Source organism: Bubalus bubalis, chromosome 2 (genome assembly GCF_019923935.1).
Source record: "Bubalus bubalis isolate 160015118507 breed Murrah chromosome 2, NDDB_SH_1, whole genome shotgun sequence".
NCBI classification, from domain to species: Eukaryota; Metazoa; Chordata; class Mammalia; order Artiodactyla; family Bovidae; genus Bubalus; species Bubalus bubalis.
In genome coordinates, this window is record NC_059158.1 from 33081360 (window position 1) to 33094752 (window position 13393).

The 13393-nt window shown below is 44.2% G+C and overlaps 1 protein-coding gene across 4 annotated transcripts in view; it reads right to left on the reverse strand.

Annotated features, from left to right (window-relative positions):
• Positions 1–13393, reverse strand: part of RUNX2 (RUNX family transcription factor 2) — a 351373-nt gene that overhangs the window by 165581 nt on the left and 172399 nt on the right. For all 4 annotated transcript variants that reach the window (XM_025260982.3, XM_044929390.2, XM_025260984.3 and 1 more), the window contains one exon: positions 12864–13037. In XM_025260982.3, coding sequence (XP_025116767.1) covers positions 12864–13037 — 174 coding nt within the window. The remainder of the gene's footprint in view (positions 1–12863; positions 13038–13393) is intronic.

Here is a 13393-nt window from a genome sequence, read left to right on the forward strand (position 1 = left end):
TTAGCTGTCCCTTTCTCACCTCTAAAGTACCAATGGTCATAACTGCCACCCTTAAAAGGGCTTTCGGGATGGGGTGGGGAGAGAAGTTTTTACATGGTATTCTGGTGAGTCAGCAAACTATCCATTTTTCTTGTCATGAACAGCTTCTGTAACCTACACAGCAGTGAGATGGTCTAAGGAATAGATTATTAAAAAAACAAACAAACAAAAAAAAAAACCCTAAAGACATTTCTTGCTGTGCAAAAGCTTACACAAGCAGGTGGGGAGAGTAAGACTAACATATAAAACGACAAGTTAATTCAAAAACTGTCAAAGCATGCACCTGTGTTTTTTTAAAAGCTCTAAAGATAGACATGAACCATGATGCCCTGATATCATTGTGGATCTTATAAGATCTCCTTCTAGAGTGGTGCGCCTTTGGCTTAGGCTACCTGGAGACTGGGCATATCTGCCTTACATCCTACAGACCTCAGAACATAAAAGTACCTAAGAAAACATCCCCAGGAGATGCTCAGAAATTGATGCTACCTGGGGGAGAAGTGGCTCATGCATCTCATGTGGTCTCTGTATCAGGCAGAAATGGAGACTGGCATTTATTTAAACCGTGGGTGTGAGAAAAGCAAGATCTCTCCTTTGAGTTAGACCATAGTTTCTGAAATTTAATAATGGGTGTGGGGAAAATGAAGCAGCGTCATGCATTTCCTGAAATGATTTGTAAAGAGTCATGGGATCTAAGAGTACTCAGACTTTTCAAATGACTGAGAAACTACATTTCATGTCTACACAGTTGAACTCTGAACACTTAGGGTCATAATAAGAGGAAGGGGGAGGCAGATGGTTAGAAAAAAAAAAAAAAAAAAGGCATTGTAGGTCAATTAAAAAAGCACCAGAGGAAAAACAAGTGACTCTAGGAGAACAGGTAGAAGTCTTTCCTTAATGAATAAGATAAATGGGGAGAGGAGAGTGGGCAGAGAGCTTTAGAAAAGCCCAAGGAGGAAATTCCCTGGGGATCTAGTGATTGCAGCTCTGTGCTTCCATTGCAAGGATGCGAATTCCATCTCCGGTTGAGGAACTAAGATCCTGCGTGCCACTGAGCCAAAAAATAAAACAAATTTAGAAAAAGAAAAAAAAAAAGCCCAGGGAAAGGTACATATGGAAACTCAGGAGTTGTTGTTAACAGGTCCCCTTTGGTAAACACTCTGGTTAGACACCTTTCGCACCTTTCAGGTGTGAAAGGGGGACGGCTTCCGGAGAACTGCTCGCAACAGGGCACACCTTGGATACAGTGTTCAACTTCGCGCAGAGATGGGAGGAAACTAGCCAATGGGGCCAAGCCCAAACCAGCACACAAGTGGCTCCTTCCTGTCTGTGCTGCCAGTGGGCTGCTGGGTGACGTGGCAGGACAGTGGCCAGTGGTTTCTGCCCAAGCCATGTGCCCCCAGGGAGCACCTGCTATACTAGGGGACCATCACTAGAAGAGCATCATATTCCCACCCCTTCTCCTCTACCCACTTCCCCCTCAACGGCACTCAACTCAGGCTGGAAAAACCCCAAATATTTCTTCAGAAAACTGGGGTATTTAACATGAATTGCATAGACAGTTCTCCTGAAGATTTTGCCTCTCCATTGCAACCAAAGTCAATAATCTCAATGGAGGGAGGCAGATTTACAATTTCCTATCCTAGACTGTTTCTGTCGTATTACTATCATTCATAATACAAATAGATGCATCATTCATATTCATGCATTCACATTTCCTAACATTTATACTAAATGCTAAATGTTAAGTTCCCTGTCTTCTCTAATAACCCTGCCAATAACTAAGTGGACATTTAGAATGTGCTTTCCCACTCACTTCCGGTTCTCTTGACCAAGAAGAAACATGGTCCAAAAACAGGCTTCTTGGGGTGCAAAAGGAACCCTGGACTGGGGGGCTCTGGCGCTAACTGTGCAATCAAACACCAATGACTCCCCCTCTCTGAGTGTCGCTGTGGTCAGGTGTAACACGAGAATGGATGGTCTCTAAGATGTTTTCTGAAGATAAAATGCTATGATTCTAACCACTTGAAAAATTGGGTACCCTACTACCCTCAGTCCTTGCTGAAGATGGTAGCTCACCAGAAATTACTGAAGCCCTGCTGGGCTGATCCGGGGCGGCTGGGAGAGGGGAGCTGACACTCAGGGTGCTTCTCATCACGCAGCTTGTGACCCATGTCAGCAAAGAAGACCTCAAAAGCAGGATTCTGACCTCCCTCCTTGTCCCCAGTCGGGGTTCTCTCCAACTGACCAAGGTGGCCAGAATCACTTGGCAGAAGACCAACCCAACCGATTCACAGAGCTTAAGACTGAAATTTGAAACTCCACTCAATGCTCTGATGGTGACCTAAATGGGAAGGCTATCCGAAAAAGAGGAGATATACATATAGCTGATTCACTTTGCTGTGAGGTAGACACTAACACAACACTGTAAAACCACTACACACCAATTAAAAAAAAAAAAGACTGAAATTTGACCCAAAAAGCAGCAATCTGTTTGGATAAAACCAGATACCTCACAGAGTACACCAGGTACTAGGCGTTAATACAAACAATGCGAGGAGAGGGGCTCCATGAATCTCCACGAACCTTAAGAGACGATAGTGGAAGACAGAATGAGAAATGATACAGTCTAAGACATCACCACCTCTAACAAAATGTTAAAAGAAAAACCAGAAGGAAGCTAAGACAAGGCAAAAAGAGGTGTCTTTTCAGAATCACCAATTTGGGGCTGGAAGGAACTCAGCACTGTCCTACAGAAAATGAGGGAATTTCCTTACTTCAAAGAAAAACCTAACAGAAGAAATGAGAGGGCATACCACATGTCACAGCTAACCCGGTCTCAGCCTCGGCATATCTAGGGCCTCAGGGTAAAGGCAACAGAGGAAAGGGAACTAGTCACAAACAGGTAGGACCAGAAGCTGAGAAATGATAGGGATGTGGTGTTGGCCCGGGGACGTGACCTTAGTTCAAATCACAATATTGAAGTGAATGCAGTAAATTCAAGTTCAATTCAGGCTATTAACATCCGGGGGGGGGGGTGGTGAGCTTATAGCAGTTGGGGTGTTATAGAAGGTCCCCAGGCATGGTGAGTCCTTTTGTCAGATAGATGATGCTATTATCTGTGGTTCTAAGAACTGTCTCCCATCACTCACTCATTCATTCATTCAGAAAATATTTATTGAGCACCTACTCTGGTACTCTGCTAGGTTCTAGAGACATGAATGATGAATAAAGAGTCTGCATGCCCTCAACAGAGTTTACAATTTGGTGGGAAAAACGGACATTAATCAACTAATCATATAACTGATAAAGTGCTAAAAAGGAAATGTCCTTGGCATTGTAAGAATGTGCCATGAGGGACTCCAGCCATGCCTGGGGGCCAGGAAAGGCTTCTCTAATGATGCAATGATTAAGCCAAGAACTGAAGGGCAAGCAGAAGTCCAGAGGATACTCAGGTGGGGTTAAAAGGGCTGCAGACTAAGCGAACAGCATATACCCAGTTCCGGAGACAGAGGTAGTACAGTTTCTTTTTTGAAGAGGTGAGAAAGCCAGTGTGGTTGGATGACTGACAAAAGGTTCAAAACAGTTTGAGAAGAGGGTGGAAAACAGGCAGGAAGGACCCAGGCTATGCAGAACCTGTCGGACCACGCAAGAGGTGTTGGTTGGTCTTTATACTAAGAGCGGTGGAAGGTCATGGGGGTGTTTTTAAGTACAGGGTGACATCATCAGATACGCACCTTTTTAAATCTCCCTCTGACAACATCACAATAGAAACAGGGCAGAAGTCCAGCCCAGGACTGGGAAGGGTGTGTAGGGAAAACAGCAGCTGAAATGGAGGCCAGGGTGGAGTTCAGGAGCTGCACCCCGGGAACCAGGAAACAGCCAGAGGCACACAGCTGCCTCTGCACGTGGCCTGACCAGGGGGATGAGCCCCTGAGAGGCCTGGGCTGGAGCAGGTTGGCTCTGGGTGGGCGAGGGGAGCTCCAGGTCAAGGGCCTGGGGCCTGCAGCTGTGATCTGGGCAGGCTCCACCTCATACCTTCTGGTTCAGGGGTAAAGCCTGGGCCTCTGTACCTGTAACAAGTTCCACAGGAGATGCTAACAGACGCCAGAGTTGGAGAACAATGGGCATGATTTTTACTGATGACAGTTAGAAAGGAAAATTACCCAACACTACTTGATTTAATCTTCCCTATCAAGAAGAACAATCTCCAAAGAGAACGAGCAGAACAAACATGCTTAAGAGGAAATGAAGGCCCAAGACAGGTGAGGAGATAAGAGAGAGCAACCTACCGCTTTAAATGAATTCAAGTGTCTGATCCAAGATGAATTATGCCCCACAATATTGCAAGAATGTATGGAGACTGGCAGATAAAGGGCTTCTATGTGACAGAGCAGGGTCTGCAAAGTTCTTTATATTAAGGAAAGCATGTCTTCCTGGAACTCTGTTCACTCCTAATCTTAGGTTCACTACCTGGGATTCCTTGTCCATATGACAGTTATTAAATTATTTGAAGATAATGCCTTTAAAGTTTACTACATAATTGTACTTTTACATTATTTCACCTCATCAACCTTTTCTGGAGATGGCATTGCTATTGGTAAAATCTAAATTGCAACGAGCATTTTGGAATCATTGCTTGCAGCCCACTAAACACACTGGAGTCACTTTTGACAGCCTGTGTACAATCAACGCTTCACACTTGATCCCCAAAGTGAGTATCAGAAAGCGGGATGGGTTCACTAAAAACTTGTTTCCCAGGATTACTTGAGCAGTAGGTTAAGGGAAAGGTCCTCTGTCTGCTGTGCATCTTGACCTCAGCAAGATACATACCTTACCTCTAATGGGATGTACAGGTACTTAAAAGGCCCATCAGAAAGTGATCATTGACATGGGTCACGGTCAGCTTTGAAAGAGGAACACAGTAGTATATTCGAGGGCTTGACAATCCTAGTTACATTCAGCGTCTTTAGCAAAGTCTTGAAGGGTGAAAGGCAACTTTCCTAAGCTTCAAGATGAGATGAAATTGGGAGGAAGAGTCAACATAGTGGATTAAGAATCAGAGCTATAACATAACTCTTCGAGATGGAAAGAGGAGGTGAAAGTGACACAGCGAAACCCGCAAAGAACAAACGTGCAGTGCTGCAGGTGGTCAACTCCCAGACAGGCCCGAGGGAGGCTGCCTCGAACGCAGCAAGCCTTCTCCATGGCCTGCAAACCATGGTGTGATGGGGTGAAAAAAGCCAACACAGTCCTGGGATGTATTAACAGAGCACATGTGAACCCCTACCCCCAGATAAGACAGTGCCAGAGAGTGTGCTTTCTCGAGGTGGAGTCAGCCCAGAACCCTGGAGGAGACAGAGCAAGCTGTAGGACCTCCATCTGTCACAGGAGGAATGGTTAAGGGACAGCCAAGAGCTCCCATCTACCCTCAGCCTCTCCCTGGGACATCTACTTCCCACCTGAACTGAAGCTTGGTTTTCTCCCCATCCTTCCTCCTAACCTCTCCCCTGGGCCGCTGCTCATTCTCCAAGGCCACAAGATGACCCAAATCCCCTTCAGAAATTCTTCTGTCTTTCCTCTAACCTACCAACCTCCAGAACCTTCCCAGACATTGGTAAGAGGTCCCACATCTTTCTTGTTTCCCTGACTTGCACCAAGTCCTACAGAGTTCCACGAGAAATTACCATTCCCACCGACCATCCACCACGGCAGAGCCCACTTCTATTCACAAACTGCAACCCCTGCAGGAGACAATCATAACTTTGCTGACTGGCTCTTCCTCGCATCTCTGTCCTTATGTGGGTCCTCAGCAATGCTCAAAGTCATCTTCCTTTCCCCGCCCACTCACCTTGCTGACAGCCCCGAAGGTGCACTGTTCTAACCTTTTCCCTACATCCTCCCCACCTGAAACCACCTTCTCAGACTTCACCCTCCCAGGACGCTGACTTATAATTTCAGCCCTGAGAGTTCCAGAACCTTGTGATGCCTCAGTTTTCTTATGTGTGAAAGAGGGTTCACAATACTGAGTCTGCTGTGAAATCTGTCCTTTAAAGACTGTTACAGCCAACTGTTTTCAAACAGCTAAAAAAGCAAGTCCTTATCAAAATAAACAAAGCCCTGGAAAGAATCCGATGGTCTTCCCTGGGAATAGTGCCATACAATTTTATTCCTGGAATACTTCTGCATATATTAAAATAAAAAAGAATGGAATGAAAATACTTTTCAAACTGATAACATCTGTAATATGTTGTTGCTATTAATATTACATAGTACAGTATACCCTGACTCTGAAGCCCTGGGTACCCATCCACAATTCAACATCAAAATATACCATCAGAGCGTCCTATAACTGCATACGTGACTTGCCCCTCTCCTGGGTTAGTCCAGGAGGTTGAATATGTCATTATTAGACTCCTGTTCTGATCATTCTGCCCAGAATCCATTGCAAAAGGCAAAAAGGGGAAAGAAGGGTCCCTAGGCAACGAGTAACACCAATACATGTATGTACACATATAGACATATATGCAAAGCCCAAGCTAAAAAGAGAAAGATGGTGCTTTGGGAACAAAGGAGAGAAAGAAACCCAGACTTCCTCTGGGCACAGTCCTGAAGTCAGGCTAGAGACGGAACAGTCTTCGGGAAGGAGAGAGTGAGGTCTTATCAGAGATGGGTTCTCCTTATCACAACCAGATAGTAACTGAGCATCATGTATTCCAGACAGGAGGAAATTACAATGACAAGATTCTGGAACGCAAAAACTTGATTTTTCTTGGAACATCACCCCTCTCATCTTTTTGTAAAAGCATAATAAAGCCAGAGCATCTTCATTTAAAAAGCGAATTTCAACCAACAGAAACCCAGGGACCTTTAAGCAGCTCATCTATGGATGATGTCAATAGCTGTGGGGACAGCATGGCACATTGATGGCCAGCCCCTCACAGGGTCATACTGAGCCTTATCCTTCAAAGCCAGCACAAGCTGGACCTGAACTCCACTTTTCCTTATTAGGAAAAGAGATTTGAACTCATGTTCACTCACAGGACTTATGCTGTTTCTTCATGATGACTGTAACGGGCAACCTCCTCTAAAGAGCTTTCCTGCTCACACATGCGCATGGTCGCAGCAAATTTTCCTGGCTATTCTGCCCACAAGATGTCCAAGGAAGGAGGCAGGACAAGACTCCACAGTAACCTCAGAAATGAAAGCTCAGCACCGCCCAAGTGAAAGCATGGTACTTCCAACCACCTGTGCTGAGTGTGATGATTTCAGTTCCTTAAGACAAAAGAAGCCTCTAGGTGAGCAGGACCACAGCGGTCGAAAAGCAGGAGCGAGACCTCAGAGGACTCCCATTCCCCACATCCTACAGTTCTCACCCACAGTCACGCTTCCTGTGCGGCCACAGTCACCGTGCCCACCGTGGGCTCACCCTCCTCACACTCAGAGCCACAGCCCCACCCACTTCACCTCCACCTCCTTTCACACCAAAGAATCGCGGGGCCACTGGGCACTCGATTAGGACGCTGTGCTCCCCTGTGTCTAAAAGGCCTGCTAATAAATGTTCCAGTGCAAGCCCAGCAGGCTGAGGGCTAAGACAGCCAAATATCAACACAGGTGAAACCCAGCTGGCGGGGATTCTCCTTCATTTTTTTAATTAATAAAATTTATTTTACTTCTGCTTTTATTGGAGGATAGTTGCTTTACAATGTTGTGTTAGTTTCTGCTGTACAACAAAGTGGATCAGTGTTACATATACACATATCCCCTCTTTTTGTGGATTTCCTTCCCCCTAGGTCACCACAGAGCACCGAGTAGATCTCCCTTGCTCTACAGTAGGTTCTCGTGAGTCATCTATTTTATACATAGGACCTGTAGTGTATATATGTCAATCCCAATCTCCCAATCCATCCCATCCCCATCTTTCCGCCTTGGTATCCGTACGTTCGTTCTCTTCATCTGTGTCTCTATTTCTTGGATCCTCTTAATGCTTAAAGGAGCGTGTTTGCCAAGGAGGGGAACACAGAATCAGACTGAAGTTGGGCAGAAACAACTTCACTTCAGTCAAGGTAACCATCAATAAGACCACATCATTCTACATGATGTCTGCCACGTCGTTTTTTTCCAGATACCCCTAAAAAGGTTACATTGAGTATAGGTTCACATATAACTGTCCATTAACTATCAAAAACAATTATGCTGCCTTTTAAAGCATAATTCAGATACTCATAATGCATCATTTGTATGAACATTTTGTCTCTGAGGGTCCTAAAAAATATCCGAGGGGGAAAGAAAAAGACGTTGGTCCCTTAGGACATGTGTCAGATTGTCAGCAACCTGCCCAACTCAATGGCCATGACGCTGGTTGCCCACTAAGAGTCTGGAACTCAAAGTCAACTAAACTAGCTCCAAAAGCCTAGAGCAACACATTTCTTGAAGAGTCCTTTTCCTCTACCTGCAAAAAATCATACTTTTCACAACTGCTTTAAGGCTTCAGTAAGAACTTTGTGTAAAACTAGTCTGTAAATGGTAAACAGCTGCACAAATAAAAGCCTGAAATGGGAGGAAACAGGGACACTAGAGAAGTTCACTTCAGCCTCCCAAAGATGCTGGAGGTTGAGTGCGTAGGACCCTCCAGACATGTGGATCTTGCCCTAATTCCTGTATTAACGACTCACTAGAGTGTACGTGGGACTCTGAGCAAGTTATTTAGCCTCTCAGATCCTCAGTTTTCACATCACCACCTAGCTCATAGACCCATTGTGAGAAACGCCTGCTACCCCATATACAGTAGTCACGGCAGTACTGTTAGTACACAGCAGCTAATAGCAATCCACTCAAATAGGTATTAGAAAAAAGATGTGGGCCAGAATAGTAACAGGTCACCCTTCCTGAAGAAGTCAAACACCTGCCATTGATTCTTCACCAAACCTAAAGTCGCCAAGCAGTGGGCACCACCAAAGACAGTGGGGACACAGAGATCAGTAAAACATAGCCCTGCACTTGGAAAATTCAAAGTCTGATGGAGGAGATGGACATGTACACAAAGAACTGTCACCATGTCCAACAGTGGTCTGGAGCATTGGACATGACTTGGGTAGGTTGGAAGAGGCCTGACAGAGGTGCCAGCATTTGATCTGAGTTCTGAAGAAAGAGGAGAAGTGCAACCAGTCTTAATTCCCTCCCAGACTCCTGCTGCTGTTTCCTGAATGATGACCCTGCTCCTGCCTCTGCCCCCTTAGGACCCGTGCTTCACACAGCAGCCAAAGTGAGTTCTTAAACACAGGTGAATAAAACAGATGACTAGTGACAACCTACTGGGAACTCTGCTCAGTGTTCTGTGGTGACCTAAATGGGAAGGGAATCCAAAAAAGAGATATATGTATACATATAGCTGATTCACTGTGCTGTACAATAGAAACTAACACAACATTTTGTAAAGCAATTATACGCCAATAAATTGTTTTTAATGTGAATTAGATAATGTCATTTGCCTGTTTCACATCTTTCAATAATACCCTTCTGCGCTCAGAACAGAACCCACTTTCCTGAAGAGGACCTGGAAGACTCTCGGTTATCCAGCCACTGCCCACTCCCCTCGTTCACTCCACTCCACCTGCTGGGACCTTCCTGTCCTCTGAACACACCACACTTGCAGCTCCCTGAGAGATTTGGCCTGAGTTCCCCTTGGCCAGAAATTCCATCCTCAAAGCTCTCCTCCCCACTTTCCAATCAAAATTAGCTTCTGCCCTGGTCTCTCTCTCTCATCCTCCTTTCATTTTCCCAAAGCTTTTACTATTATCTGAAATTATCTTGCATGAATGCTTGACCCAATTGCTGACTATATGTCACCAAAACGCGAGCCCCTGGCGAAGAGAAACTAGACTATCTTGTTCCCTTACATCCCTGTCTTGCAAACAGAAAGCACTCAATAATTACTTTTTGGAGGAATGAAGAACAGCACGGCAGAATGCCCACCTCAAAGGTTAGATGGATTTCCCAGTCCACCAGGGGCTGAGTCAGCTTTTTATTCCTTCTAGATGCAGCTTACCCATCCAGAGAGCATTTTGAGCTTAAAAACAGTGCTTATGGGGAATTCCCTGGTGGTCCAGTGGTTAGGACTCAGCGCTTTCACTGCCAAGGGCATGGGTTTGATCCCCGGTCAGGGAACTAAGATCCCACAAGCTGCATGGCGTGGCAGAAATAAACAAATAAATAAAAAATAGTGCTTATCATGAGCAATATCTCCTGACATGGTTATCACCACCATTATCACCACATTCTGAATCAAAAGAAGTGGATATTTTTGACAGACTAGGTGTTTCCTAGCACCCAGAGACAGGCAACCGATGTCTGAAAGATTTAAAAAAACAAACAAAAAAAGAGGTACAGAGGAAGCAACTTCCTCAGGAAACCATGGGGAGGCCCTGGGCCCTCAGGCAGAACGACAGCCATTTAAGACCTCGACAGTGACAGGCCAGACCAGCGCTGCAAAGAAGCCAGCCCACTGCACGGCTAGGACCCTGAGCCCCAGGAACCGCAAGAGACACTAACATGAAACACTGAAGGCTTAGGACTTCCTCAATCTATAATTCCTAATTTCATGTCGTTCTCCTAGGAGTTCAATTTGCCTTTTACGCTGGCAAGTGGGAGAACTCATAGTGATTATACAACCATGATCACCATTAAGAAAACAGATTCTTCTTAAAAGAATCTAACAACACACAAGTTCCGAAGGCCATTTTAAAGGCATCAGTCATTAGCAAAATATCATTAGTAAACAGTTAAGGATCAAATTGGGCTTCCCTGATGGCTTAGTGGTAAAGAGTCTACCTGCAATGCAGGAGACACAGGTTCGATCCCAGGGTTGGGAAAATCCCCTAGAGAAGGAAATGAAAACCCAACACAGTATTCTTGTTTGGAAAATCCCATGGACAAAAGAGCCTGGTGGGCTACAGTAATGGGGTCACGAGAGTCAGACATGACTTAGCAACTAAACCACTACCAAGGATCAGAATACAAAAATCACACATTTAAAGAACCCAAGGATTGCCAACTCATAGAACATATATTTTTCTTATATGTATCATATTAGCCATCATAGTCCTTCCAAATCACATATAAACACATTTATATGTGTGTACATATGGTTCTACACACATACACACACGGAATCTAAAGATTCCTATAAAGACAAAAGGACAGCTATTATGACCCTTAATCACTAATATAAAATCCACCACTTAAACAAACTACTGCAAATAAAAAATAAGCTATGAGGATATATTGTACAGCACAGTGCATACAGCCAATATTTTATAATAACTATAAACAGTATATCTATAAAATGTTTAAATCACTATATTATACATCTGAAACTAATATAATACTATAAATCAACTATACATCAATAAAAATTTAAATCAATAAAAAATTAAAAAGTCCACTACTTTAAATGCATCAGCACCTATAGCCACAAGCTTCAAATTCACAAGTTAGTGTGAATTTCACGCTGGCATTTTTATCAAGGACCCATGTCTAGTGAATACACTAACCTGACTCCTACATTTCAACATTTGGGGATTTATTTAAATCTAATACATGACTCCTCTTCACAGAGTTCTAAGGATCTTCCCTAATACAGGTATCTGTTTCTCTTCAGTGCTTAGATATTTTATTTTTATAGTTCTATATTATATTAAACGTATATACTCAGGCATACCCAAATTTTCAGACTAATATAGACTCACAGAAACATAAGTAAATATCCAAGAAGATATATATCTAATATGAGCAGGAGAGAAGCAGAGGCAGGTCATTTTGTTTATAAACAATTATGCTTACAAACCATTAAGGACACTCAAAACCTAACTGCTACAGACAGAAACTAACCCTTTGAAATGATCCGAGTTTATCATACTTTTTGTTCTGAATCATTTCCCTCTCATCTGGTCCCTCTGCCAACAATAGTAACTAGATGATCTATGAGTTCCTTGCTGCTCTCAATACTGTGATAGCAAATTAAAGATGTACAATGATTAGCATACTTTATCATCACCATGACATAAAAGCAATCAGACTAGTCCTACAGTAAGATCTGCCCAAGCCAGATAGGATCAAAAAAAGAAAAAGAGTTGGGAGTCTTAATGCACCAAATGTGAATGATTAGTCTGTAATGCGATGCTGATGTTCATTTTTAAGAAGAAAAGTAAAGCAAGAAGCACACTGGAATGCATAAAGAGAAATGTCGCATGAAGACCGGGAGCTCAACGGGAATGGGCGGGGGTGGGGGGTGGGATTCTGTCTGCCCAAGGAGCTGCTCCTTGGTCTTGCCTTGTAACCACCAATCAAGACTTCCTGTTAGCCCTGGGCAGTTTTCAAGCACACTTAATGAAATAGTTATACATGTAAGAAACTTAAGCCCAAATCTGAGCCAGTAACACTAATTTTCTAATAGTGAGGGTGTGATGTTATCCCCCACACCACCTGGACACAATATAGAGAAACTTACAACACACATTCTCCCAGAGAGCATGGTATAACCATCCCACCTCTGCTCAGACTGACATCACTATGGAGGACAGCATCCGTAGAGACTTCCCCCAAGCTTTATCCCCAAGTTAGTGAATATTGGTATTTGCTTTTTATGAAAAAGAAAAAAAAAAAAAGAAGAAGAAGAAGAAGGTCAGTATCTTCAAGTGTCGATCTCTTTCATCGTAAGCCATTTCCCAGCTCCAGGAGTTGTGAAGTGAACGCGTCTCATCTGGAAGCCCCTCACCCCCAGCCTGCCGGAGTCTGCGCAAGTGAGACCTAGGAGTCTGTCTTACCTGTAATCTGACTCTGTCCTTGTGGATTAAAAGGACTTGGTGCAGAGTTCAGGGAGGGCCGTGGGTTCTGAGGCGGGACACCTACTCTCATACTGGGATGAGGAATGCGCCCTAAATCACTGAGGCGATCAGAGAACAAACTAGGTTTAGAGTCATCAAGCTTCTGTCTGTGCCCTGGAAATAGCAAATCATAAAATAAAAGCATATTAATTAGCTGAACAATTGACCATGCTAAATAGATACGTGAACATACATACTGGGGGGGGGGGAGGGGTAAGCCAAGGAATTTGCAATACTGATCTTTATAATGAAGCATCTGTATAATGTCTTCCATTTCAAAGGGCTTTGTAAACATCATTCCATGGTTAGTGTCCGTGGCTTGGTTCTGAATGGAGAGCTGAGGGGTCCAGAGGGGTGACTCGGGGCCAAGTGTCAGTGGTGAGGTCTGGACACCAGAGCCCAAAGGGACTCTCTGGGCTCCCCCTCTGGCCTCTTGGTGAGGATGGGAAGGGTGACCGTGTCCGGGACTG